This window comes from Macaca thibetana, chromosome 6 (genome assembly GCF_024542745.1).
Source record: "Macaca thibetana thibetana isolate TM-01 chromosome 6, ASM2454274v1, whole genome shotgun sequence".
In the NCBI taxonomy this organism is placed as follows: Eukaryota; Metazoa; Chordata; class Mammalia; order Primates; family Cercopithecidae; genus Macaca; species Macaca thibetana.
In genome coordinates, this window is record NC_065583.1 from 101,734,717 (window position 1) to 101,762,657 (window position 27,941).

Genomic DNA, 27,941 nt, shown 5'->3' on the forward strand with positions numbered 1-27,941 from the left:
GGCAAGAAAAGAGAATTCTAATTAAAAAAAAAAAAAAATCCTCAAAGTCGCTGTTCCTAAACTGCCTATTTAAATTAAAAGAAAAATGCTGATAGTGGTGTCTAATTGGCAGTGGGCTTGGCAAGTACACTGTAACAGCCTCACCACTTAATACAAATGGACTTGCTGAATTTGAAGATGGAGCTCTCTGAATCTGCCAACAAGCTAGAATAGTTTTGTGCTTCTTTCCCATTCTCTTTAATCTGTTTGATATCATAGCCTGGAGCATGAATTAAGAAAAAAAAAAAAAAAAAAGCAAGCAGGGCTCTTTCTTTAAACTTCCATTTGGAGAGTCCTTAGAGTTACAAGCTAGATTCCTCGCTAACTTAAGTTCCTAACCTGGGTGCTGGAGAGCCAGAGTCCTGCTCCCGGGAGATATAAGTGTCAATGAATATAATACTACAATAGCCTTCATGTTCATTCTCAGAAGGGCAGGGTTTTTTGTCTTTGTTTGTGTTTTTTGTTGTTGTTGTTATTAATGAATATACCACAAAAGCAACAGAATCAAAGAGTGGTCACTGTTCCACAGATGAATTTTTTTTCCAGGTTATTTCTACTTTTGCTGGCTTCTTTCACTTCCTAATACCTGTCTTAGAGAATAACATGGAGAACCAGAAAAAGGAAAAAGTGTTCTTGACCCAGAAAACAAACTAATTTCAAACTTCTTAAAAGCCAAACATTTGTACAGAATAACCACCCCACCCCGACTCCATGTCTAAAAGGACAAAACTCACGTTGTGCTCCTCAGAAGGCAGGGGCAAGGGAAGCACTCTGGACCTGCTTGTGTAACTGCTGTTTAGTGCCCGTGTCCGCAAAAGGTCAGTGCAAACTCCTCAAATCATATTGGTTGTTATTTTAGAACTGATCACCCGACCAGGCCCTCAGGAGAGGACTGTCCTTAGATACACTCAGACTGGATCAATGACATTGAGCCCCATGTCCACTGACAACTAATTAGGCTTCAGTAATTAATGAAAAACCATGTCCTATGATTGAGAATGTAATTTCTGACTAATATCTAGAATATTATTCTGGGGTAGATGTATTGCTTATCTTATTGGAATCGATGACTGAAGAAATGTTTTAAATGAACATTAATTATAATTAGTAACAAAATTATTGTCTCACTAAGCATACTTAGCCTGAACTGAATTTCAGACTTCATTCGCTCCCTAAATAAATATGTATCGATCACTTATCATGTGCCCAGGCCCTGTCTCTGCCTGTTATTCTGAGGGCTTGTTGAGGAGGCGGGAGTGGGAAGGGGGAAAGTGACAAGGATTGGTGGGGAAATTTTAGCTTTAGAGACAAAGAGAACACACTGGCTTCATTTTATAACAACACAGTTGTTAAATAGCAAGGATACTCTTTTTTAGTTAAGTGTTTGCCCTTAAGATGATGAAGTCTGTCAAGGAGAAAATTCCACATATACAGTCAACTGCGTGCTCTGTCTCATTGCTCATTTAAAGAATAAAGTTTCACATGGTACTGAAGTCAAAATATGGGATCCATCCTGCTTTCAGTGCATGAAACAGGTCAGGCAGATTTGACAAATGTGCACAATGTCCTCACTGAATCTGTGAAGTAAAAGCAGCAGGCATGCAAACAAAAGTAATACGAAATGTGGTGGTGTTTTGTTGTTTACAAGTTGCCATCTTATGCTCAAGCACCAAGAACAAAGCAAAAAAGGTTAGAACAAACGGTTCGTTTCCTTGTCTGCTTATTCTGACTCCACTCAGATGTCACCAAAGTCTTCATGTCAGCTGTCCCTGCGTTTTAGCCTAACGAAAACTTCAAAAATTCTGAAATTTGAGAGCTAAAGAGTAGCACTCTTCCAGAGATTATGATTTTTTTAATTTTAGAAACAAAAATCTGTCATAATTGCAACTAAGTCCATATGACTTATAACAAGCATTGCATAGTTTGCAGTAGAATTCAAGTTCACAGAATACCCAAACTAAGGTGAGTAATCAGACAGCAAATGAAGCCACGATAGTTTGTTGGTGCTTAGTTGGTGCTTAGGGATTTTATACCAGTAAATAACATGACTGATGTGACTATGATTGGAAGTCTACAGCCAATAATAAAATTTGAAAGACAATTAGAAATTTGACTCAAATGGTCTCATTTTGGGCCCTAATCGTGGGCTCCTCCCTACAAGCGCCATAGTGCAATGGAAAGAGATGGCTTTATGTGTGGAGGTCCCAGAGACACGAGGGCAGTGAGCAGCGCAGCACCTAGTGCCTCTGAGCAGCAGCCATGAAGTTGATTGCTGGTGGATGATAAGCTCGAGTGGAGCTGAAACTTATCACAGAGCATTGTGCCCAGCAGGCTTCAGAGGCCTCTCAACCTGCTCATCTCGCCCTTAGTAGCTCCACTGCTGCAAAGCAGAGAGAAATGACTTAGAGGAGACTCGCTGTCTCCTCAGAAGCCCTTGGGCTACCCTGTGAATGAGAGACGGTCTCTTTCTCTGTTGTTTCAGAGGCAAATGAGTGGACGCCCTCAGCAGCTAATGCCTGTGACGATAGCCTCTCTAGCTTGGGCCTATTATTCTTGAGTTTTGGCCAGGAGCAACTGGAAAGTTTGCCACGACTAAGATGGACAATGGGGTGAGAATCATTTATGGTAGGAATTGAAAAGGATTTTTACGAAGTAAAAAATAACTGGGGGCATAATGGTTAAGGGGGATATTAAAAGCATTCCCATTAAGTCAGAGAGAAACATGAGGTTAAACACATTGGGAGGTAGGAGGTAAAATTACTACAATTTGCAGATGATGGGACTGCTTATCTAGAGAACCCAAGAAAATCAGCTGAAAAACTCACATAATAAGAGAATTCAGTAGGATGGCTAGATATAAAACTGATACAAGAAATCAAAAGGCTTTATATACAAATAACAACTAGATAGGAGATAAAATGAAAAATCTTATTTAGAATAGTGAGACATAAAAATATATAAAGATATAAGATCCATATAAAGAACATGTTTTAAGATGCTACTGAGGGAAACACAAAAAAAGACTTGAGTGAAGGGAAAGGCACATCAGTTCTTGGATAGGAAAATGCAACATCATAAAAATTTCAATTCACCCTAAGTTAATCTATAAATTTAACATGATCTCTAAAAATAACACATCATCAGGAGCAGGCTGATGGAGGAGGCTACGCATCCTGATTCTAAAGATCATATAAAATATAAACTAGCAAGTAGAAAAAAAAGTCAGGAAGGGACAACCTAATCTACCAGGAATTCTAAATTATAAAGCTATAATAATAAAACCAGTATGGTCCTGGGGCATAAATAGATGGATCAATAGACAGATTATAAAGGTCAGGAATAGACTCAAACATATAGTCTCTTGAGTGTGTAATAATGGAAGTATTTCAGATCAGAAGGGAAAATGATGGGTTTTCTTGTTGGGACAGCTAGATAGCCATACTAAAAAAAAAAAAAAAAAAAAAGTACAATTTCCTACTTTATACAATCTACTGAGATAAATTCCAGATGATAAAACACCTAGTTTTAAAAATGAAATTGCTGTATTGGCTATTACAAAAAACATGAGTGAATAGACATATACTCACACACACACACAGAAAGAGAGAGACAGAGAGAGAGAGAGGGGCAGGGGGGCATTTTAAAATATGCTACCCAAGTTAAAAGCTATTTTCAAAAGACATTGATAAATTCAACTCAATTATTATAAAAAAATATGCACAGCAAAAATTTTTTAAAGATTAGAAACTTATATCTTAATAGGAAAGCTAACTTCCTTAAAAAAAAAAAAAAAAAAAAAAAAAAGAGCTTCTACAAATCAAAAAGAAAAAATACCACAATCCAAGAGAAAAAAAATTGCTAGGAAATGAACAGTTTATAGAAAAGGAAGTACTGTACATGGCTCTGAACCATACGAAAAGATGTTCAACCTAATAAAAGAAATGCAGTTAAACTAAAATAAGATTTCATTTTTTACAAATTGTCAGAAGATCAAAAGCTTTATCATCCCATGTTTAGGCAAGGGTAGGAAGAACTAAGCACTCTTATAAAACACTGCTAGTTGGAGTCAAATAAACAACTACAACCTCTGTAGAGACAGTTCAGTAATATCTATCAAAATTCACAATGTACACACTTTTTAACCAGTTATTCTACTTCTAATAATTTAATTTACAAATATATTTGCACATATATGAAATGATATATGCACAGGGTTGTTTACTGCAGCATTGTTTGTGATCGCAAGAGAATAGAAATAACTTCAATGACTCTCAGTTGGTAAATAAGTTAAATTATATATTTTTTTCTTTTTTCTTTTTCTTTTTTTTTTTTTTTTGAGATGGAGTGTTACTCTGTCACCCAGGCTGGAGTCCAGTGGCATGATCTCGGCTCATTGCATTCCCCACCCGGGTTCAAGCGATTCTCCTGCCTCAGCCTCCTGAGTAGCTGGGATTACAGGGGCCTGCCACTGCGCCTGGCTAATTTTTGTATTTTTAGTAGAGACGGGGTTTCACCATCTTGGCCAGGCTGGTCTTGAACTTCTGACCTCGTGATCCACCTGCCTTGGCCTCCCAAAGTGCTGGAATTACAGGCGTGAGCCACTGTGCCTGGCCTAAATTATATTCTTAATACAATAAAACTTTTTAAAATTTTTATTTTTATTTATTTATTTTTTAAGATGCAATGTCACTCTTGTTGCCCAGGCTGGAGTGCAATGGCATGAGCTTGGCTCACTGAAACCTCCGCCTCCTGAATTCAAGCAATTCTCCTGCCTCAGCCTCCCAAGTAGCTGGGATTACAGCTGCCCACCACCACACTCAGCTAATTTTTATATTTTTTTTAGTAGAGATGGGGTTTCACCACATTGGCCAGGCTGGTCTCAAACTCCTGACCTCAGGCGATCCACTCACCTCGGCCTCCCAAAGTGCTGGGATTACAGACATGAGCCATCACACCTGGCCTAAAATTGTTTTTTCTAATTAAAGTAGTTTCATATGTATTGATACGGGATGCTCACCAAGGAATATTTTTAATCAAGAAAAGCAAAGTGGTGAAACATATATAGTATGCTACCATTTGTTGAAAAACTGTAGATGTTTGTATGTGCACAGACTATCTGGAAGGATCAATATGAATCAGGTAATAGTAATTGCTTCTGGGGAGGAGAATTGGGTAGGTAAAGGATAGGTAGAAAGGAGACTTAATTTCCACTGTATTCTCTTCTGTATCTTTTTAATTTGTACCATAAGCACATATTTTCTATCCAAATTTAATTAAATATTTTACTTTTAAGAGCTATATTACCCGTTCAGAAGTTCAGGAGTTGGTTGAATTTGTTTGCACAATCTCAAAGGGGACATTAGTTTGAACACTGCAAAGTAGCCTCTCCAGGAATTTGATAATTCAGCAATTTGTGTGGGATGGAAAAAAAGGAAAGGCGTATGTATGTGCTTAAGATAACTTCAGGGGTTGGCAATTACAGGGTGTGGTTGTTCTCTGCACCACCATGTCCAACCCCTGGATCTAAGCATGCTTTCTCCTCGGGGGAGCGGGGCAGCCTGTGTACAAACAATATGGAGGAATCCAGTGCCATGATTCCTAGGAGCAGCCTACAGTTAGTGTCACTGCAGTGTACCACAGATGGCTAAGTAGGTATTGTTTTTTAAACACACAGTTGGCTCTTACTGACATTCACATTGGCAGCACCAACATTCAGGCAGTCTGTCAACACCACGTTGTATGAACTGTGGAGAGTACATGGCTGGGCCCTGAAAGACCAGCTAGTAAGGCAGTGTTCCCCAAGCCTGCCTGGGCATGTTAGACCTTCTGAATCGGAATCTTAAGAGGGGCCTTCGAATCTAAGTGTTTAGTAAGCATCCCAGTTGATTTTTATGACCATTAAGGTTGGGAAAGATAATCATAAGATAATGTGGGGTAAGAAGGGGTGGGAAGGAAAAAAAAAAAAACTACTTGAGAACATGAGCAACATTAAATATAAAAAACTAACTGAATAGCCATGGCTGTTTGAAGTTACTTATAAAATCTTAACTAACTGTAAATATGGAACTTTTTGTTTAAGGTGAAACACTTGGTTAAATCAGGATTGAGAAGATTTTCCTTTTTAAAAAAGTTGGTAAATAATTTTTGAACAGAATGATTTTTCTTTTGATAAATGATGATATTATGAGACTCGATGGTAAGTGTCTTACTCTTAGTTCATAACAGTGCGGAAAATAACATGGGGGCTGAATGGTCAGGCTGGTCTTGAACTCCTTGGCCTCAAGCGATCCTCCCACCTCAGACTCTCCAAGTGCTGAGATTACAGGTGTGAACTAACATCACTCTTAGTTCACGACGGTGTAGAAAAGTAACATGGGGGCTGAATGCTAACAACCATGGGGCTTAGGCTTTTCTATAATTAGACATTCTTGCAAAATCAGCATAAGCCAAAGGTCCCAACAGAAAGATGCTAGATTTTTGTTTTCTCTCTAGTGACTCTCCAAAGGCTGAATGGTATCATTTACATTCCAGGCAGCGAATCCCAGGAGCTTAGTAACATTCATTCCTCTGGATTCTCTAGGCCCTCCTTTACCCCTCCGCAGCCACACAGGCAAACAATTCCTTGAGATCCTCATAAAACTGCCTGCCTAGAATGGTGACTTCACATTATGCTTTCAGATCCTGTTTAAAATAATGGTTATATAGAGAATGTTTTTGTAGCTTTTGTAAAACTGCTCTTAAAGACAATCACTATTATCTTGTTCAATAGCCCTTATATAAAGATCTACATGAAAAATTCATCTTAGAGCTGAATGTCAAGAAATATAATTGTCTCTCTTAGTGAAATGTGCTTCCTTTTAAAAAAAGAGTTGAGTTATGTAATCTCTTTTTTCCTCTTGCTGTCTCCCCCTCTCTCCTGTTTTCTCTTTAGCTGCCAGTAAGTTCAGATTTAAATTTTGTGTTCTGTTGAGGTTTAGTTCTTCACTTTCATTCTCCTCAGTCCTGCATTATTTGGCTCTTGTTCTCACAGGATTGTTTTACCGGTTCTACTATGTCTGGGTCCTTCATTGTGGACAACCTGAATACTTTTGGAAATTGACAGGCCTAAGTTAGAAGTGAAGGAACTGACTGGGTTTCCATTGACTGAAGTTTTACTGTACAACTAGGAGGTGTATGATAATTTAAATGATCAAAGTCAAATAAGGGTCATTTGGGAAGAAAGATTTCATTTAGGAAAAGGCAAATGCCAAGATACTGGGTGCGATGGAGAATCATCTTCACAAAACTCCCTCTCCCAAAGGCTCCCTACAGAGGCATATGACAACTGGGTCGGGAAAACAATTTCACATACAGATTGGCGACTAGCTTTTAATTACTCAATGAGAATTTTGGCCCAATCATGTCAATCACCCTCCTATCAACCTGGGAAGAAGCAAGGAGCAGGAATGACTGCCTCCTTTAGCCACAGGGTGCAAGGAAGCTCCAATCTCTTGCTGTTGACCACTGGTCAGTCATCACCTATCCATCTGAAGGCTTAGGAAGAAAGATTGAAAGAAAAGAAAAATGTTGGGATTCCTCACTCTGCACTAAGTTCATTAGGAAACTTACCCTTATTTGTCCTTATTCTACAGACAGAGCAGTGGGTGTCCCCAGCTGAAGACACCCACATATGACAGGCAATTCCGTTCCTGCTCCACCAGGTGGGGCCCCAAAACCTGGAAGCAGGAGGAATATGAGCTCACAGGCTCAGCACCCTGAGCCCAACTCCCTGGAAATGCTTGCCCTGGAGGATGGCCCCGGGAGGGTCTCCCCAGCCCATAGCCTCAGCCAGGGCCAGGGAGCAGGAGACTCACTCCCAGCTACTTTCTGGCGTATTGACTCTCACAGATTTGTCATTCAATACACGGCTTCTCTCGCTGCAGCCCACACAGCTAATCCCTGTACTATATTTCTCTCAGTTTTCCCTCCTCCACCCACACTTCTTCTGACTTCTCTCCACACAGGAGAGACAGAACAGCTGAGGAAACAGCAGAACGGTGGAAAATTTTTGAAAGTGTTTCGAGCCCACCCAACCTGAGGAGAGCATTCAAAGAAAAACAGGAAGAGGGTGAGTAGGAGCTCCCTCAGCCCCCGCGCACAAGCCGGGGATTGTCACTCCCGCCTACCCCAAACCCAACAGGGGCCGACTGCTGGGACCGAGCCTCGGTGCCCACACGCAAAAATATGCAAATGTTTTCTGTGAGGATTATGGAATGGAGGCAATTGCTCAGCTATTTCAGACACTGCGTCATGGAACTTGGGGGCACAGTAGGCTCATTCCATTCAAACACCCACCATAAAAGTTCAACTAGCACCTTTGGTCTTAAATTGGAATCGCCAGAGGCCATCATACCTGGGGAAGGACTGCAGGTCTGAAGATGGACGTGTTTCTGTTCTGGCAACCAAAATTAGATTCGCCAATCTAGAGGACAACCAATGCCCTCTCTCCATGTGTGCGTGTGATTTAATATTACTCATCTTTTTTTGCCTTTTTGTTTTTCATTTCCTTTCAACTTGTCTTCCTACACCATACCAGAGCTTTGAAGCCTGCTTGCTTTATCACGGCTTGGGGGTGGGAAAGACATGTGAACTCATTTAGCTCTTGTTCCCTGTCTTGTTTGCTGGTGATCCAGCCAGTTAGATGACTTGAAGTGGGCAAGGACAGAAAGAGATTGGCTAATCCCATTCATTCATTCATTCATTCACTCATTCGTGAAACAGACCCTTATTGATTATCTACACAGGTAAGTCCCCCATTCGTACCCCGTTTATGGTCCAGCCTCAGTTAAACTAAGCCACAACAAATGGAAGTAATCTTTGATCCCCCTAATTTCCCTCAGGGACCTCTGGATCAATTTTTGGATCTAGTTTAGTACTACAGAGTTTTTGCATGAAATCCAGAACCTATGTAAGGGTTATATAATCAATGGATAAATAAGCTTGTAAAGTCCTTCCCTATGAGTGACCCATGGGAAGGTTTCCAGTCCACAGATTAGACTAGTCCTATCTCCTGGTTAAGTATTCAAGCACTACAAATCATTCATTCATCCATATCCATTCTTCTTTACTTTGCTGGCACAATTTATTTTTTTCCCTGTTTTAAATAAGAGATTATCCTCAAAGCTAGACAAACTTTTTTTACTAATCAGTGTTATGTGTTTGATGCTAATTGATATTTACTCATTCCAGTAACACATATTTATTGAGTAGCTACAATATACCAGGCACTGTCATAGGCACTGAGATGACAACTTCACACAATGATCCCTTCATGTAATCAACAAAGGAGTGAGATCAAACGAATCTTGGCTTGCTGTTCTTTCTCAGAGACAAAGTAACTTTATCCATTGCTGTGCAGAGAATCAGAGTGAAAAACGGGGTTCTAATACAATGGACAAAAAGGAGGAATTGTTTGCATTTTTTGACTAGAGATGATCAAGTTTTGAGCTTCTTTATATATCAGTTCCACTGTAAGACTTGTTCTCCACAGCTGACATCTTAGAGATTGAACTACATAGATCGTAGTTAAATAGTTAATGTTTTACAGAATTTTGAAGCATCGGACTGTGTAAAGAATGTTTTAAAGTTGGTTGTGAAAACCAGATGGTCAAAAGAACCACAACACATGGCCACTCCCAAAGAGCAGAACTTTCCTTCCGTCTTGAACTTTTACATTAAAGAACCAAAGAGATAAAAATTAGTTTTGCAGTCCTGGGACTCTGAGATTAAAGATTAATTATTTCAGTCTGTTGATGCCAACCTAGGGAATAAGACATTGAGGCCTGTATTGATGGGGGATGGCTCTGATGTGGTGTGTCAGCAGTAGACTTAGCAAATGAACAGGGTAGTAATTTGTGGCCAATAAATTTTTTCCTGCTTCAAAAAATTATCTATTGCCAGACTCAGCAGGGATCCAGAGGTTGGAGAGTCAAACCTGCGCTGTGGACTGAACATACCATTGCACTTCCTGGCACTGAGGGGCCTCTTAGTACCTAAATGGAAAACAATTCCATCTCCAACACAGCATTAAACTATCAGCAGGGTTTCCCATGTGGAATTTCCCTTTATTTCTAAATTTACTGGACTATAACCACTCAATAGCAAAGAACCCCTTGTATTGTTCTATAACTACTATAAATTTTTGCTTAGACGGCCCCTAATATGTTCGCCTGCAACAAGAAAAATAAAAATGAATCGATTGGCAAGATCTCAAACAGCATAAGCTAATGACAAGCCTTATGTTTTAATAAGCTCGATGTTGGTCTTAATGAAATTGGTGGATGGTCTTTTTTTTCCTACATATGGAACTGTCATTGGTTTCTTTGGCTTTTGCAAGGGATTTTTTGAAATGCATTGTTGTTATCAGAAGGAGTCTTTTCTTTTTTCTTTTTTTTTTTTCATTGCAAGGGCCCTAGGATAATCAGGGAAGGGAAAAACATTAATGAGAGGGGATTTGAATGGTAGTGCCTTCTCTCTTCATATCTATGTTTTTCATGGGACAGAGACAACTAAGGATGCACAGTACCACCCAGTTGTCAGGCTATTGAGGGATGCCTCAGTCTATTCAGGACAGCAGTTTTAAAACTAGTGGAAAGAAGAAGACAGGCCTGGGTTTGAATCCTGACTCCATACCCTCACTCCATCATTTCATACTTTGGCCAGATTATTTAACCTTTCTGAGTCTGATTTAGTGGAGATCACTACCTGCCTCATAGGATTGCTGAGAAGGTTCACTGAGAGTAGGCAAGTTTCTAGCCAGCTGAAGGCCCTCAGGGGAACGCCATCCCCCCATCCCTTCTCCCTGTAGCCATATTTATGAGATGACATCACTGTTCCTTAGTGAGACGGCTACTAGGTCTCAGGGTTTCCAGATTTCTGCTGATTTAAGTATTCAACTGTGCTGATGTGATTTATGCAAATGCCAGCTGGGGACGGATGCCATAAAGGGAATGAGTCATTTCAGAGCCTTCATTAGCAGGCTCATCTTGCCTCTGAAAGAGCTGGGTTTTCCTTACTGATGGTAGAAAATGGTGGGAGAGATTACTCTGGGACTCCGGCACTCCTGATACAGGGTTGTTCTCATATAGCATCAATGAATTTTCACAATTAAGGTCCAGGTCTCCCCTAAGTGACGTAAAGCAAGGGTTAACAGCTTAGACTTCGAAATCTGACAAAATGAGGTTTAAATCCTGACTGCTAATATAAGCTGAGTAGCCTCTAAAGTGTCTGTTTTATCTTAGAGTTTTTGTGAGGATTAAATGAGGCAACATACCTAAAGTACCTGGGATAGCAATTGGCACATAGTAAATGCTGAATAAAAGTCTGTGTTTTTGTTTGTTTTTTTTTCTCTCTCCCTCTGTTTTGGCCAGACTTCACCTCTCAGCTATTTTCTAATACCGAAGCCCGCCTTCCAGCAGTTGGCACATTAAAAGAGATGTTGTTTCTTGAACATTTATTATGTTTGTTTACACTTCTGTTTAAATGCCTACATCCCACCAAAACCTCCCCACCCGATATTAATTCATTCTTTGATCATTATTTTGTGAAGCCTGTCTTCCACTTGAAAGAAACTATCATCATTGCTCAATCATATAAAATTTCACATCATAACTAAATAAATAGTTATTGATCATGAAGATAAACAAGAGCTTAAATAATACACTTTATTTAAAGCTGTCCAGAGGTGGCTGGCAAGATGGCTGAATAGGAACAGCTCCAGTCTGCGGCTCCCAGCGAGATCAATGTAGAAGGCAGGTGATTTCTGCATTTCCAACTGAGGTACCCAGTTCATCTCACTGGGACTGGTTAGAGAGTGGGTGCAGCCCATGGAGAGCGAGCAGAAGTAGGGTCACCCGGGAAGTGCAAGGAGTCGAGGAACTCCCTCCCTTAGCCAAGGGAAGCCATAAGGAATAGTGCATTCCAGCCCAGATACTATGCTTTTCCCATGGTCTTCACAACCCACAGACCAGGAGATTCTCTTGGGTGCCTACACCACCAGAGCCCTGGGTTTCAAGCACAAAACTGGGTGGCCATTTGGGCAGGCACTGAGCTAGCTGCAGGAGTTTTTTTCATACTCCAGTGGCTCCTGGAACACCAGCGAGACAGAACCATTCACTCCCCTGGAAAGGGGGCTAAAGCCAGGGAGCCAAGTGGGCTAGCTCAGTGGATCCCACCCCAAAGGAGCCCAGCAAGCTAAGATCCACTGGCTTGAAATTCTCGCTGGCAGAACAGCAGTCTGAAGTCGATCTGGAATGCTTGAGCTTGATGTGGGGAGGGGCGTCCACTATTAGTGAGGCTTGGGTAGGTGGTTTTCCCCTCACAGTGTAAACAAAGCTGCCAGGAAGTTCAAACTGGGTGGAGCCCACCGCAGCTCAGCAAAGCCACTCTAGCCAGACTCCCTCTCTAGATTCCTCCTCTCTTGGTAGGGCATCTCTGAAAGAAAGGCAGCAGCCCCAGTCAGGGGCTTATAGATAAAACTCTCATTTCCCTGGAATAGAGCACTTGGGGGAAGGGGCGGTTGTGGGCACAGCTTCAGCAGACTTAAACATTCCTGCCTGCCGGCTCTGAAGAGAGCAACAGATCTCCCAGCACAGCACTCAAGCTCTGCTAAGGGACAGACTGCCTTCTCAAGTGGGTCCCTGACCCCCATGCTTCCTGACTTGGGATACACTTCCCAGCAGGGGTCTATAGACACCTCATGCAGGAGAGCTCCAGCTGGCATCTGGTGGGTGTCCCTATGGGATGAAGCTTCCAGAGGAAGGAACAGGAAGGAATCTTTGCTGTTCTGTAGCCTCTGCTGGTGATACCCAGGCAAACAGGGTCTGGAGTGGACCTCCAGCAAACTCCAGTAGACCTGCATCAGAGACTGTTAGAAGGAAAACTAACAAATAGAAAAGAATAGCAAATCAACATCAACAAAAAGGACGTCCACACAGAAACCCCATCTGAAGGTCACCAACATCAAAGACCAAAGGTAGATAAATTCATGAAGATGAGGGAAAAATCAGTGCAAAGCAAAGAGGCTGAAAATTCCAAAACCCAGAACAGCTCTTCTCCTTTAAAGGATCATAAGTCCTCACCAGCAAGGGAACAAAACTGGATAGAAAATGAGTTTGACTAATTGACAGATGTCGGCTTCAGAAAGTGTGTTATAACAAACTCCTCTGAGCTCAAAGAGCATGTTCTAACCCAATGCAAGGAAGCTAAGAACCTTGAAAAAAGGTTAGAGGAATTGCTAACTAGAATTACCAGTTTTGAGAAGAACATAAATGACCTGATGGACCTGAAAAACACAGCACAAGAACTTCATGAAGCATACACAAGTATCAATAGCCAAATTAATCAAGCGGAAGAAAGGATATCAGAGATTGAAGATCAATTTAATGAAATAAAGCACGAGGACAAGATTAGAGGGAAAAAAAATGAAAAGGAACAAACAAAGCCTCCAAGAAATATGGGACTATGTGAAAAGACCAAACCTATGTTTGATTGGTGAACCTGAAAGTGATGGAAAGAATGGAACCAAGTTGGAAAACACTCTTCAGGATATTATCCAGGAGAACTTCTGCAACCTAGCAACCTAGCAAGACAGGACAACACTCAAATTCAGGAAATACAGAGAACACCACAAAGATACTCCTTGAGAAGAGCAACCCCAAGACACATAATTGTCAGATTCACCAAGGCTGAAATGAAGGAAACAATGTTAAGGACAGCCAGAGAGAAAAGTCGGGTTGCCCACAGAGGGAAGCCCATCAGACTAACAGCAGATCTCTTAGCAGAAACTCTACAAGCCAAGAGAGAGTGGGGGCCAATATTCAACATTCTTAAAGAAAAGAATTTTCAACCCAGAATTTCATATCCAACCAAACTAAGCTTCATAAGTGAAGGAGAAATAAAATCCTTTCCAGACAAGCAAATGCTGTTTGTCACCACCAGGCCTGCCTTACAAGAGCTCCTGAAGGAAGCACTAAATATGGAAAGGAAAAACCGGTACCAGCCACTGCAAAGACATACCAAACTGTAAAGACCATCAACACTATAAAGAAACTACCTCAACCAACGGGCAAAAGAACCAGCTGGCATCATAATGACAGGCAAATTCACACATAACAATATTGACCTTAAATGTAAACAGGCTAAATGCCCCAGTTAAAGGACACAGACTGGCACATTGGATAAAGAGTCAAGACCCATTGATGTACTGTATTCAGGAGACCATCTCACGCGCAAAGACACACATAGGCTCAAAATAAAGGGATGGAGGAATATTTACCAAGCAAATGGAAAGCAAAAACAAAACAAAACAAAACAAAAAAACAAAAAGCAGGGATTGCCATCCTAGTCTCTGATAACACAGACTTGAAACCAACAAAGATCAAAAAAGACAAAGAAGGGCATTACATAATGGCAAAGGGATCAATGCAACAAGAAGAGCTAACTACCCTAAATATATACGCACCCAGTATATGAGCACCCAGATTCATAAAGCAAGTTTTAGAGACCTACAAAGAGACTTAGACTCCCACACAATAATAGTGGGAGACTTTAATACCCCACTGTCAATATTAAACAGATCAATGAAACAGAAAATTAACAAGGATATTCAGGACTTAAACTCAGTTCTGGACCAAGTGGACCTAATAGACATCTACAGAACTCTCCACCCCAAATCAACAGAACATACATTCTTCTTAGCACTACACTGCACTTATTCTAAAATTGACCACATAATTGGAAGTAAAACACTCCTCAGCAAATGTAAAAGAATGGAAATCATAACAAACAGTCTCTCAGACCACAGTGCAATCAAATTAGAATTCAGGATTAAGAAACTCACTCAAAACCACACAACTGCATGGAAACTAAACAACCTGCTCCTGGATAGCTACTGGGTAAATAATGAAATTAAATTAGAAATAAATAACTTCTTTGAAACCAATGAGAACAAAGACACAATGTACCAGAATCTCTGGGACACAGCTAAAGCAGTGTTTAGAGGGAAATTTACAGCACTAAATGCCCACAAGAGAAAGTGGGAAAGATCTAAAACTGACACCCTAACATCACAATTAAAAGAACAAGAGAAGCAAGAGCAAACAAATTCAAAAGCTAGCTGAAGGCAAGAAATAACTAAGATCAGAGCAGAACTGAATGAGATAGAGACATTAAAAAAACCCTTCAAAAAAATCAATGAATCCAGGATCTGGTCTTTTTCGAAAAGATTAACAAAATAGACCACTAGCCAGACTAATAAAGAAGAAAAGAGACAAGAATCAAATAGACACAATAAAAAATGATAAAGGGGATATCACCACTGATCCCACAGAAATACAAATTACCATCAGAGAATACTATACACACCTCTACGCAAATAAACTAGAAAATCTAGAAGAAATGGATAAATTCCTGGACACATACACCCTCCCATGACTAAACCAGGAAGAAGTCAAATCCCTGAATAGACCAATAACAAGTTCTGAAATTGAGACAGCAATGAATATACTACCAACCAAAAAAAGCCCAGGACCAGACAGATTCACAGCAGAATTCTACCAGAGGTAGAAAGAGGAGATGGTACCATTCCTTCTGAAACTATTCCAAACAACAGAAAAAGAGGGACTCCTCCCTAACTCATTTTATGAGGCCAGCATCATCCTGATACCAAAACCTGGCAGAGATACATCAAAAAAAGAAAATTTCAGATCAATATCCCTGATGAACATCTATGCGAAAATCCTCAATAAAATACTGGCAAACCGAATCTGGCAGCACATCAAAAAGCTTATCCACCATGATCAAGTCAGCTTCATTCCTGGGATGCAGGGCTGATTCAAAATATGCAAATCAATAAACATAATCCATCACATAAACAGAACCAATGACATTAACCACATGATTGTCTCAATAGATGCAGAAAAGGCCTTCAATAAAATTCAACACCCCTTCATGCTAAAAACTCTCAATAAACTAGGCATTCATGGAATGTATCTCAAAATAATAAGAGCTATTTACGACAAACCCACAGCCAATATCATACTGAATGAGCAAAAGCTAGAAGCACCAGGCACGGTGGCTCATGCCTGTAATCCCAGCACTTTGGGAGGCCAAGGAGGTCGGATCACAAGGTTAGGAGATTGAGACCATCCTGGCTAACATGGTGAAACCCCGTCTCTACTAAAAATACACAAAAAAATTAGCCGGGCTTGGTGGCATGCACCTGTAATCCCAGCTACTCAGGAGGCTGAGGCAGAAGAATTGCTTGAACCTGGGAGGCAGAGGTTGCAATGAGCCGAGATTGCACCACTGCACTCCAGCTTGGGTGACAGAGCGAGACTCCGTCTCAAAAATAAAAAAAATAAACTGGAAACATTCCCTTTGAAAACCCGCACAAGACAAGGATGCCCTCTCTCACCACTCCTATTCAACATAGTATTGGAAGTTCTGGCCAGGGCAATCAGGCAAGAGAAAGAAAAAAAGGTACTCAAATAGGAAGAGAGGAAGTTAAATTGTCTGGGTTTGCAGATGACACGATTGTATATTTAGAAAACCCCATCATCTCAGCCTAAAATCTCCTTAAGCTGATAAGCAACTTCAGCAAAGTCTCAGGATACAAAATCACTGTGCAAAAATCACAAGCATTCCTATACAACAATAATAGACCAACAGAGAGCCAAATCATGAGTGAATGCCCATTCACAATTGCTACAAAGAGAATTAAATACCTAGGAATACAACTTACAAGGGATATGAGGGACCTCTTCAAGGAGAACTACAAACCACTGCTCAAGGAAATAAGAAAGAACACAAACAAATGGAAAAACATTCCATGCTCATGGATAGGTAGAATCAATATCATGAAAATGGCCATACTGCCCAAAGTAATTTATAGATTCAATGCTATCCCCACCAAGCTACCATTGACTTTCTTCACAGAATTAGGAAAAACTACTTCAAATTTCATATGGAACCAAAAAAGAGCCTGCATAGCCAAGACAATCCTAAGTAAAAAGAACAAAGCTGGAGGCATCACGGTACCTGACCGCAAACTATACTACAAGGCTACAGTAACCAAAACAGCATGGTACTGGTACCTAAACAGATATGTAGACCAATGGAACAAAACAGAGGCCTCAGAAATAACACCACACATCTACAACCATCTGATCGTTAACAAACCTGACAAGAACAAGCAATGGGGAAAGGATTCCCTATTGAATAAATGGTGTTGGAAAAACTGGCTAGCCATATGCAGAAAACTGAAACTGGACCCCTTCCTTACAGCTTATACGAAAATTAACTCAAGATGGATTAAAGACTTAAACATAAGTACTAAAACCATAAAAACCCTAGAAGAAAACCTAGGCAATACCATTCAGGACATAGGCATGGGCAAAGACTTCATGACTAAAACACTAAAAGCAATGGCAACAAAAGCCAAAATCCACAAATGGAATCTAATTAAACTAAAGAGCTTCTGCACAGCAAAAGAAACTATCATTAAAGTGAACAGGCAGCCTACAGAATGGGAGAAAATTTTTGCAATTTATCCATCTGACAAAGGGCTAACATCCAGAATCTACAAGGAACTTCAACAAATTTACAAGAAAAAAACAACCCCATCAAAAAGTGGGCAAAGGATATGAACAGACACTTCTCAAAAGAAGACATTTATGTGACCAAGAAACATATGAAAGAAAGCTCATCATCACTGGTCATTAGAGAAATGCAAATCAAAATCACGATGAGATACCATCTCACACCAGTTAGAATGGCAGTCATTAAAAAGTCAGGAAACAACAGATGCTGGAGAGGATGTGGAGAAACAGGAACACTTTTACACTGTCAGTGGGAGTGCAAATTAGTTCAACCATTGTGGAAGACAATGTGGCGATTCCTCAAGGATCTAGAACCAGAAATACCATTTGACTCAGCAATCCCATTACTGGGTATATACCCAAAGGATTATAAATCATTCTACAATAAAGACACATGCACACGTATGTTTATTGCAGCACTCTTCACAATAGCAAAGACTTGAAACTAACCCAAATGATAGGCTGGATAAAGAAAATGTGGCACTTATACACCATGGAATACAATGCAGCCATAAAAAAGGATTGATTTCATGTCATTTGCAGGGACACAGATGAAGCTGGAAGCCATCATTCTCAGCAAACTAACACAGGAAGAGAAAACCAAACACCTCATGTTCTCACGCATAAGTGGGAGTTGAACAATGAGAACACATGCACACAGGAAGGGGAACATCACACACTGGGGCCTTTTTGGGGGGTGGAGGGGTAGGGGAGGGATAGAATGAGGAGAAATACCTAATATAGATGATGGGTTAGTGGGTGCAGCAAACCACCATGGCACGTGTATACCTATGTAACAAACCTGCATGTTCTGCACATGTATCCCAGAACTTAAAGTATAATAAAAAAAAAAGCTCTCTAGTTTCATACCATTATTCCTAAGTTCCATATCCTACCAAAGTAGTTTATCTCAATAAGCTTGGTTTCAAAGAAAAACTAAAAACCTCTCTATCAAAATATGAATATTAAGAATGATCTGAATATTCATCATGATACCTGAAGCTGCTCCACAGCAAGGAGGTGGGAGGCTAAGAAAACACCACCTCGGCAGATAAGTTAACATTTACCAAATGCCTAATGGATGCACAGCCGCTTATTGATGAATGTCAGCTTCAGTATCTTAGTGAGAGAGCGTCACATTTCTTTTTTCCTAGAAGAATCTCTTTACATATTTCATGCTTTTGGAGAGGCAGGTACGTCTCCATAATAATATATATGTAATTAGCTCCTTTATGTTACCAATATATCATGGAGACATTCGGATTTACATTATACACAAGCTCACTATTAGTTTCCTGAGTTAGGTGGTACGGATTCTGATATAGCTAGTAAAAAACCCATAAAATATGCATAAATCCTGCCTAATGACTGAAGTTAAATATACCTCAAAGAATGTTCTATCATTAAAATTCACATACATTTTTCTTACAAGGGAGTTATTCTGCATTGTAGCATGTGTTTTATTACAAACTTGGAGTTCATTGATGAACCATGATAGAGCTGCAAATCAAGGCAGCGGCTTCATTAGCTCAGCAGGATTTTAGGGTACATTTCTCCCTTGGTGAGAAGAAGCCAGAGGGTAGTTTAGGGCCAGGAGCTTGGTTCCTGGGCTCTGGGCAGTCTCTCCCATGGAGAGGGCCCCTTACCTGAGGCCCTCGCCCTCAGAAGAGTGCTGTCTGCAGTACTCCAGAGTGTAGGTCTCCGTGGCCTCTGGGGTGGTGGGCCGCCATCGGATAGTGGCTGTGTTCCAACACACGGTACAGTCCTCAGCGCGGATCACAGGGGTGGAGGGTGCTGCAGAAAGAGAGTCAGGACAGTCGTGGAGCAATGCCAGCTTGCTTTCCTGGGATCTGAGAAGCACGTGGTCTTCCATGGCTTCAGCATGATTCTGTTTTTAATTTTTTTTTATCAGAAAATGAATTCTGTTTTAAAAACCCAAAAGGGATCAAATATAGATGGTGAAGTCTCTCTCCCTTCTCTGCCTTCCACATTGCCCAGTTCTCACCCATCCCCAAACAGCCCCTAATAGTAGCTTCCTATAAATCCCACCAGACTTTCTTTATACATATACAAGCAAATCAAAATAAAGATTCTTTCCCCTGTCCCAGTACAAACAAGTTAGCGACGATCTTGTCCTCAGTAAGCGCTCAGTAAAGGCTTGTTTTAAAAGGCAAGAGGAAAGGATAAAGGGTAGGAGTAAACCATCTCATCCCCTGAGGCAGGTTGCCATTATCTTAAAGGCAGTGCAGCCTTGGTTTAGGCTTCATACCCTGTGAAAAGATTTCATCCTGAGAATGCATTTACAGTTAAATACCACTGCTTAAAACCTTTTGGGGGTTCCCAGCACCCACACACAGCCCAAGCTTCTTACTTTGCAAACATGGCCTCTCTATGTTAGCCTTTCTCATCTTGTCTTTCCTTTGCTTAAGTCTAAGAAATAATACTAAACTTCTTAGAGTGTCCTGCACACTCCATACTGTTTCTCGCCTTGATGCCTCTGCTCATGTCTTTTTCAAGTGGAATATCCTTCTTTAACGCATTACTTCCTATTGATCCTTTAAAGCATTTTCTGCAGGCATCAGTTCTAGGAAGCAGTTCTGATCCTGCCCCTGCTCCAGGCCAAATTGAGTGCCCCTCTGGAGTGCTCTCATAATAACCTGTGTATATCTGGATATGGCCCTTACCACACATTTTCTATGATCTTCTGTTTTTCCATCTCCCCACCTGAGCATGAGCTTCTTGAGAACAGGACCCCAGTCTTATTCATCATTGTATAACCAGCACTTGGCACAACACTCAACACACAATAGGTGCTTAATGAACACTTACTGGCTGATCTCAAGAGTCCGTGAAGAATTGAGCTTTGTCTTCTGACACCCTTAGCATCCATAAGTGTTAACACTTATGCTAGCATCCTTAGCATCCATCTCCTTACCTGTCCTAAAGATTGCCCTTTCACTGGGCAGGCTACATCCAGTGAAGTTCACAGCCATCACCCACACTTGATAGCATCGGTCAGGTTCCAGATCTTCAAAAATGCAGTAGCTTTCTTTCACTGTCAGTCTGTATTCTTCTACCAACTCTAGCATAAGACACAATTAAAATCTAAGATGTCTTCCAAAGTTAATTAAAAGTTATAGTTATTGGAAAAAGTCATCTATGATTTTCTTTCAGTGGAAAACTCAAACTGATAACCTTACAGATACCATTATGTGAAAACCAGCTCCTTAGAATACATATGAAAGCAACAGCATTCTGAAAAGAGATACTTAGGATGACATAGTACTACTTGTTAACACTTATCAGAAAATAAGAGCATATTAGTAAGATTCTGAGCTTCATATACCACAATTAAAGTAACTTATTTCAGTAGCGAATATTAAAATTACATAAAGTATATGTTAGCTTAAATCTCAGTAACACATTCTCAAGAAAAACTTAAGAATCACTGCCAATATTTCAGAAGAGTGTGTCCTAAAAAAAGGACAACTTCATGGTTTTTAAACATCTTTACAGATTAGTAAACTATTTTGGTATTCAGTATGACCTTCCAGGTTTCAAATCCTGGTTCCTTCTCATGAATTCCAGAATTCTTTCCACTAGAGATTTCCACAATTTATAGAAATACTTAAATAACTTTGGTAGGTCATAAGCTACTCTAAGAAGTAACTTTGTCCAATTAAGACATTTTTCTTCTAAAATTTTAAAAATTATTTTACTTTGAATATTTTAACAATAAACATTATTCAATATCATTCTGAACAAACCTACCAATTTGGGCCAATTTGATTATTCTTACTGAAATTTTATCTCCTTTAAAACATATGGTTTTCTGTGTAAATTTTGCCTATGGTAATTTCAGTTATCCCCCTCTTATTACTCTTGAATGTCACATCTTCAAAACTTTTCCACTTAAGAACCCAGACTGTTTCTTTAGAAGAAAATCGGGAGCTCTTCAACTTAGCAGGTCTCTCAACTGCCTCTCTCCTTTCCAATGAGCTGTACTTTCTGGACAGAAAGTTCAGTTTAAAGAACGTCATAAGGACTTGTACACTGAAGAATATTTCCCCCATAACCCAGAATCTGTGTCTGCGTTTTCACTGGAATCATTCTTTTAGGCAAGGTCCTATGATACGGTTTGGTTCTGTGTCCCCACCCAGATCTCATGTTGAATTGTAATTCCCAGTATTGGAGGAAGAGCCTGGTGGGAGGTGATTGAATCATGGGGGTGGACTTCTCCCTTGCTCTTCTCATAAATGAGTTCTCAAGAGATCTGGTTGTCTGAAAGTGTGTAGCACCTCCTGCTTTATTCTCTCTCTCTTCCCTGCCAGCCATGGGAAGATGTGCTTGTTTCCCCTTCACCTTCTGCCATGATTCTAAGTTTCCTAAGGCCTCCCCTGCCATGCTTCCTGTACACCTTGTGGAACTGTGAGCCAATTAAACCTCTTCTTCATAAATTGCCCAGTCCTAGGTATGTCTTTATAGCAGTGTGAGCATGAACTAATACATCCTATTACCCTAGCACTCCCTTTAACAATATGTGACTAGAGACCCTACTAAACGTGGCACGGTATCACAGACTAGATTATCAGATTAGCTAACTGTTATTAACACAGTTCAGGGCACAGAAACAATGAGACACAGGATAGGGAAGTGTTTGGAGTAAAAAAAAAGTACTCCAAGCAATAGCTATTTGATAAGAAGGGTCTCGGAGAGCCATGGTGTTTCAGAAAGCAGCTAGAAATAGATGGAGATGAAGTATGGTGTAAGAAAACACACACAGAGACAAACAAACAAAAGAATAAACTTCAGAGCTTGAAAGATGTGTGTTTGACCCCTGCCCCTGTCATGTACAAGTTACAAGGCCTTGAGCAAACTACTTAACCTCACATCAGTTTTCTCACTTGCAAACAGGGATAGTAACATTTACTTGGTTGTGCTGTAACAGGCGTGTGGAAATAGGTCAATAAAACACGAGTCATTACATTACAGATTTAGATTTAGCCAACTTTACAGCGTGCCTATAATTGCTTTTTTAAACTTTTTTCTAAATTAATTATCACATGACATTTCAAAAGACTTAAATATTAGTAATAGTATAATATATTACCATTCATTCCTGATTACAAATTGGGCACCTGAGTTAGGACGCCAAGCCTGCCACATGCTCATCTGGTTTCCATAGTATGTGGGTCTGTCTTCAACAAGCAACACAGAACGGCAGCACTCCCAGCTCTGATTCATCAGGAAGCACAACCTCAAACTGCCTGGCTTCCAGGGCTTATGAGAAGTCCTTCTGAGCCGAGAGATACTTACAGAGGCTCAGCTATAAGACATACCATCCATTCACCCTACTAAGCACTTTCATTTCTATCCACACATTAACTGGGGACACAGGAAGACTCCACCATACCTAGGCCCATGCCTTGGGAACTGTGAACACTGAATGAACCTTGTGGCTTGTTGGTGGCTTTTAGCAAAGACAGACCTGAGAAACTGCCACCCATGACATCTCATGCTTCATCTGCATTCAGACCATTGTGGATCACACTGTCCTCTCTATGGCTTCTTCCCTAAAAGTGGAACACGTGACACTTGTCTTTCAGGCTTTTGTACCGATTAAAACTTTATTTTCCTTGAAACTCTGGTATGTTACCTCCTTTCTGAAAATGAGAACCACTTCATTGCGCCTGTTATTCTGAGAGCTCAAAGCCAAATGTGAATCTCAATTACAATATTCGTGTTGACTATAATAATATGTATGCCATTTTGTTTTCCTTGATCTCGATTCCCAAATTTTGCTTCTGTAGTTATTATTTCATTATACAGTTGTTGGGGTTTTGTTGTTGTTTGGAAGCGGCTATAAATGCTTTGTGGGAAGAGTCACAATACAGGTATATGTTTAAATACTTCACATGAAGATGCCTGAATATGCGTATGCATTTGTATTTGTGTTAGCAATCCTACCATTTACTTCTTGGTCATCTTGTGGCTCCTCCATGCAGTAAACCTGAAATGAATCAATGACATCATCCTTGTTCATGCTCCAATAAACTGCAATCGTTGTGCTGGTGGCAGAATTTGGTTCCTGAGGTTCTAATCTAGGAGGCTGAGGAACTGGAATATAAACAAGATTTATTGTAACTAATGCTGTTTTTATTAATTTGTTGGGCAAACGTTACTTATGCTTGTTGAAAAAAATTCAAACAATATAGAAATATATGGTATAAAAGTAGAAGAGCTTCCTTGTTCCCCCGAACTCCCAACCCCAATTATATTTTTTCATTTTTTCATTTTTTTAATTTATTTATTTTTAAGACGGAGTCTCACTCTGTCATCCAGGCTGGAGTGCAGTGGCGCGATCTCAGCTCACCGCAACCTTTGCCTCCCAGCTTCAAGCGATTCTCCTGCCTCAGCCTCCCAAGTTGCTGGGATTACAGGTGCCCATCACCATGCCTGGCTAATTTTTGTATTTTTAGTAGAGACGGGGTTTTACCATCTTGGTTAGGATGGTCTCGAACTTCTGACCTCAGGTGAACTGCCCACCTCAGCCTCCCAAAGTGTTGGAATTACAGTCATGAGTCACTGCACCTGGCCAGTTTTCTTTTATTTTATTTTTTGAGATGAAGTCTTGCTCTATCACCCACGCCGGAGTGCGGTGGTGCAATCTCAGCTCACTGCGACCTCCGCCTCCCGGATTCAAGCAATTCTCCTGCCTCAGTCTCCTGAGTAGCTGGGATTACAGGCATGCACCATCATACCTGGCTAATTTTTGTATTTTTAGTAGAGGTGGGGTTTCACTATGTTGGTCAGGCTGTTCTTGAACTCCTGGCCTCAAGGATTCCACCCACCTCAGCCTCCCAAAGTGCTGGGATTACAGGCGTGAGCCACCGTGGCAGCCATATTCTTTAGATGTAATTACTGTTGCAGTTGAATGTGTGTCCCTCAGCAATGTTTCCTATGCTTTTGTACATGTGCATATATATGATACACACAGAAATAAACAAAAATGTATTACAAAATGGGATCACTTGAGAATACTCTTCTATAGTCCTATAGTTGGAGCAATAAACTCATGTAGGTTAGAGGAGGCAACAACTGACTTGCTTATCCTTCAAAACAAAACACATGCTTTGCTAGATGACCAAGGTTGTATCATTCTGTATCAATATAGATTCTATATTCACAACAGAGGCAAATGAAACCCTTTTAAGATATCGTTGGTATGTCTTCTAGCCTGAAAAATACTTGCAAAAATAAAATATCAAAATACACTTTCTGAAATGACCATCCCATTTTGTCTTTCCAATATGGCTATGCCTATCAATTTTTAAATTATTAACTTTTTAAAAATTAAACAAAATATAAAAACTATAGAAAAAGTAGCCTACTGATTCAGCGTACATTTTAGACATCTAGTATAACTCTGTTGTTCTGAATTTTACTGACAACAAAATCCTTGAATGTTTTCCTAGAAACTTGTAAAGTTCATGATTATGCATACAAACATTAATGGTATATGCAACGCCATAAATCAAGCTTCTATGCAATTCTCCCCCAAAACTTATGACACAAAATCTTTGAACATATTTTACAAATTAGAGAAAAAGATTATTCCCATAGTTGAAAAGATAGCATGCTTTTTTCTTTTTTTTTGAGGTGGAGTCTTGCTCTGTCACCCAGGCTGGAGTACAGTGGTGCGATCTTGGCTCACTGCAACCTCCACCTCCCAGGTTCAAGCAATCCTCCTGCCCCAGCCTCCCTGGTAGCTGGGATTACAGGAGCCCACCACCACGCCCAGCTCATTTTTTTTGTATTTTTAGTAGAGACAGGGTTTCACCGTGTTGGCCAGGCTGGTCTCGAACTCCTTGACCTCAGGTGATCCGCTCGCCTCAGCCTCCCAAAGTGCTGGGATTACAGGCATGAGCCGCCGCGCCCAGCCCAATAGCATGTTTTTACATTTATTTTTTGTGGTTATTTTTTTCCAGTCAACAATTTCCTGAGAGATAAGTTTACTGAAATATTAATAATACGGGCCAAATTTTATGAGATTACTAAAAGTAGACACCAAAGGAAAAGAAAACTAAAGGTCAGTTCAGCGAGAAGGTAAAAATGAGAAAAACATAAATGGTTCTAAAGAATGTAACAAAAAGAGACAAACTGGGAAGATGCAAGAGCAATAAAGAGCTGAAGAAACACACAGTTGTGAAAAACGAGAAGCAGAAGGGGAGAAGGGTCAAGTTCATGGACTTCAGTGCAGAGTGGCTGGCCCAAGGTCAAACACCAGATCCGCCCCTGTGTTACCTTAGCCTCAGTTTCCCCATCTTTAAAATGAGAAAACATTTTAAAGCATTACCTCCCAGGAGCGTTATAAGAAGCAAATAATATCTATCAAGTGCTCAGCAAAGTGGCTGACAGGTAACCAGCGCTAACATTCAGAAAGCAAAGGGGCCTTGGCAGGAGCACAGGAAACAGAGGGGCGAGGCAGGAAGCTCCTGAAGATGAGGGCTGAACGAGGGACCCACCATCTGGAAAGCCACAGAGGCCACAGAGGTAAGACCTGTGGAGCAAACTGCATGCTGAGGCAGAGGTCGCTGGTGAGAGCGCCTCCCCAGGGACTGATCACAGGTCAGAGACCCTCATACTATCTTGGAATTTATTGCTTGTCTTCCCAGCAGGAAATGGATGTCACATTCTAAATGAGTCTGTCCAGATCAATGTAGTTCAGTAAATTTTCATGCTCCCCAGGTCTATAAAAGGACCAAGTGGAATGTTTCAACGATTGTCGATCATCTTTGAAGCAATATTTCAGAATTACTTGAGGCGTGAACAATGAAAATGCTCCCCCTTTTACCCTATGAATTATACATGGAGCTGTATCTGCTTTTTAAAAATGAAAACATCTTTCACATTTCTCTCTCTCTTTCTCGGGTAAATTAACAAACTTAAAAACTGATTAATTGATCCAAGAAAATCACTTAATTTTAAAGAAAAAGCAAAGTACGTAAGTTAGAAATTTTGTTTTAATGTGCTCCTTCCCCCAAAAGCATTAAAGTTAAAACACCTTTTTTCAGAAACAGGAAATACTTTTACTTTTCAAAGAATTCTAAAATGAAAAGGGAATAAGAATATTCCATAGATATAATCTAATAATAATGGCTGAATTTACAATTCTTATGTGGTAGAACAACATCAGAGACCCGGAGTTTAGCAACTATGTTTACACTTTCACAGTAATAAACTTGAGTAAGTGCGATGCCGGCCAGGCGCGGTGGCTCACGCCTGTAATCCCAGCACTTTGGGAGGCCGAGCAGGGCAGATCACTGGAGGTCAGAGGTAGAAGACCAACCTGGCCAATGGAGCAAAACCCCATGTCTACTAAAAATACAACAATTAGCTGGGCATGGTGATGCGTGCCTGTAATCCCAGGTACTGGGGAGGCTGAGGCATAAGAATGGCTTGAACCTGGGAGGCAGAGGTTGCAGTGAGCCGAGATGGTGCCACTGCACTTCAGCCTGGGCGACAGAGTGAGACTCTGTCTGAAAAAAAAAAAAAGGTATGATACCAAAAAATACCAAAATGAAAGTTTAGGGCTTCATTATAAGAGGCTAAGGAATTGGGTAGAAGAATCACTCCTCTGCCTGATGAAATGTGCCCAAAAAGAGCCGCCACATTTGGGGAGTTAAGCATTAACCAAACTGGACTTCGGAATCTGTGGTCAGATACAGATTTCCACTCAACCTGGCCTTTGGAACGTCCTCAGGAGAACAGCATTATTCACAATAGCCAAAAAGTGGAAGCCACCCAAGTATCCACCAATGGATGAATAGATAATGTAAACGCTGTGTGTACATACAATGGAATATAAGTCAGCCTTAAAGAGGAGGAGAAGTTTCACACGTTACAACATGGTAAGCCTTGAGGATATTACTCTAAGCTAAAGCTGTCACAAAAAGAGAAATACCATATGATTCCACTTAGATGAGGTACTTAGAATAATCAAATTCACAGAAACAGAAAGTAAAATGGTGGCTGCCAGGAGCCAGGGGAAGGGGAGAATATGGAGAGTTAGTGTTTAATGGATATAGAGCTTCTGTTTTGCAAGATGAAGAGTTCTGGAGAGGATGGCAGTGATGGTTGTAACACAATGTGAATGTCCTTAATGCCACTAAACTGTACAATTAAAAATGGGCAAGATGGTAAATTTTAAGTTATGTGTATTTTACCGCAATTAAAAAAAAATCCCCAGGTGCCAGCATCCAGGAA

The 27,941-nt window shown here is 40.4% G+C and overlaps 1 protein-coding gene across 1 annotated transcript in view; it reads right to left on the minus strand.

Moving 5' to 3' along the window:
- The window catches only part of CMYA5 (cardiomyopathy associated 5), a 104,315-nt gene that overhangs the window by 10,693 nt on the left and 65,681 nt on the right, over window positions 1-27,941 (minus strand). The window contains exons 7-9 of the mRNA XM_050795626.1: window positions 23,643-23,792; window positions 20,611-20,757; window positions 19,322-19,469 (exon numbers count right to left, since the gene is read on the minus strand). Coding sequence (XP_050651583.1) covers window positions 19,322-19,469; window positions 20,611-20,757; window positions 23,643-23,792 — 445 coding nt within the window. The remainder of the gene's footprint in view (window positions 1-19,321; window positions 19,470-20,610; window positions 20,758-23,642; window positions 23,793-27,941) is intronic.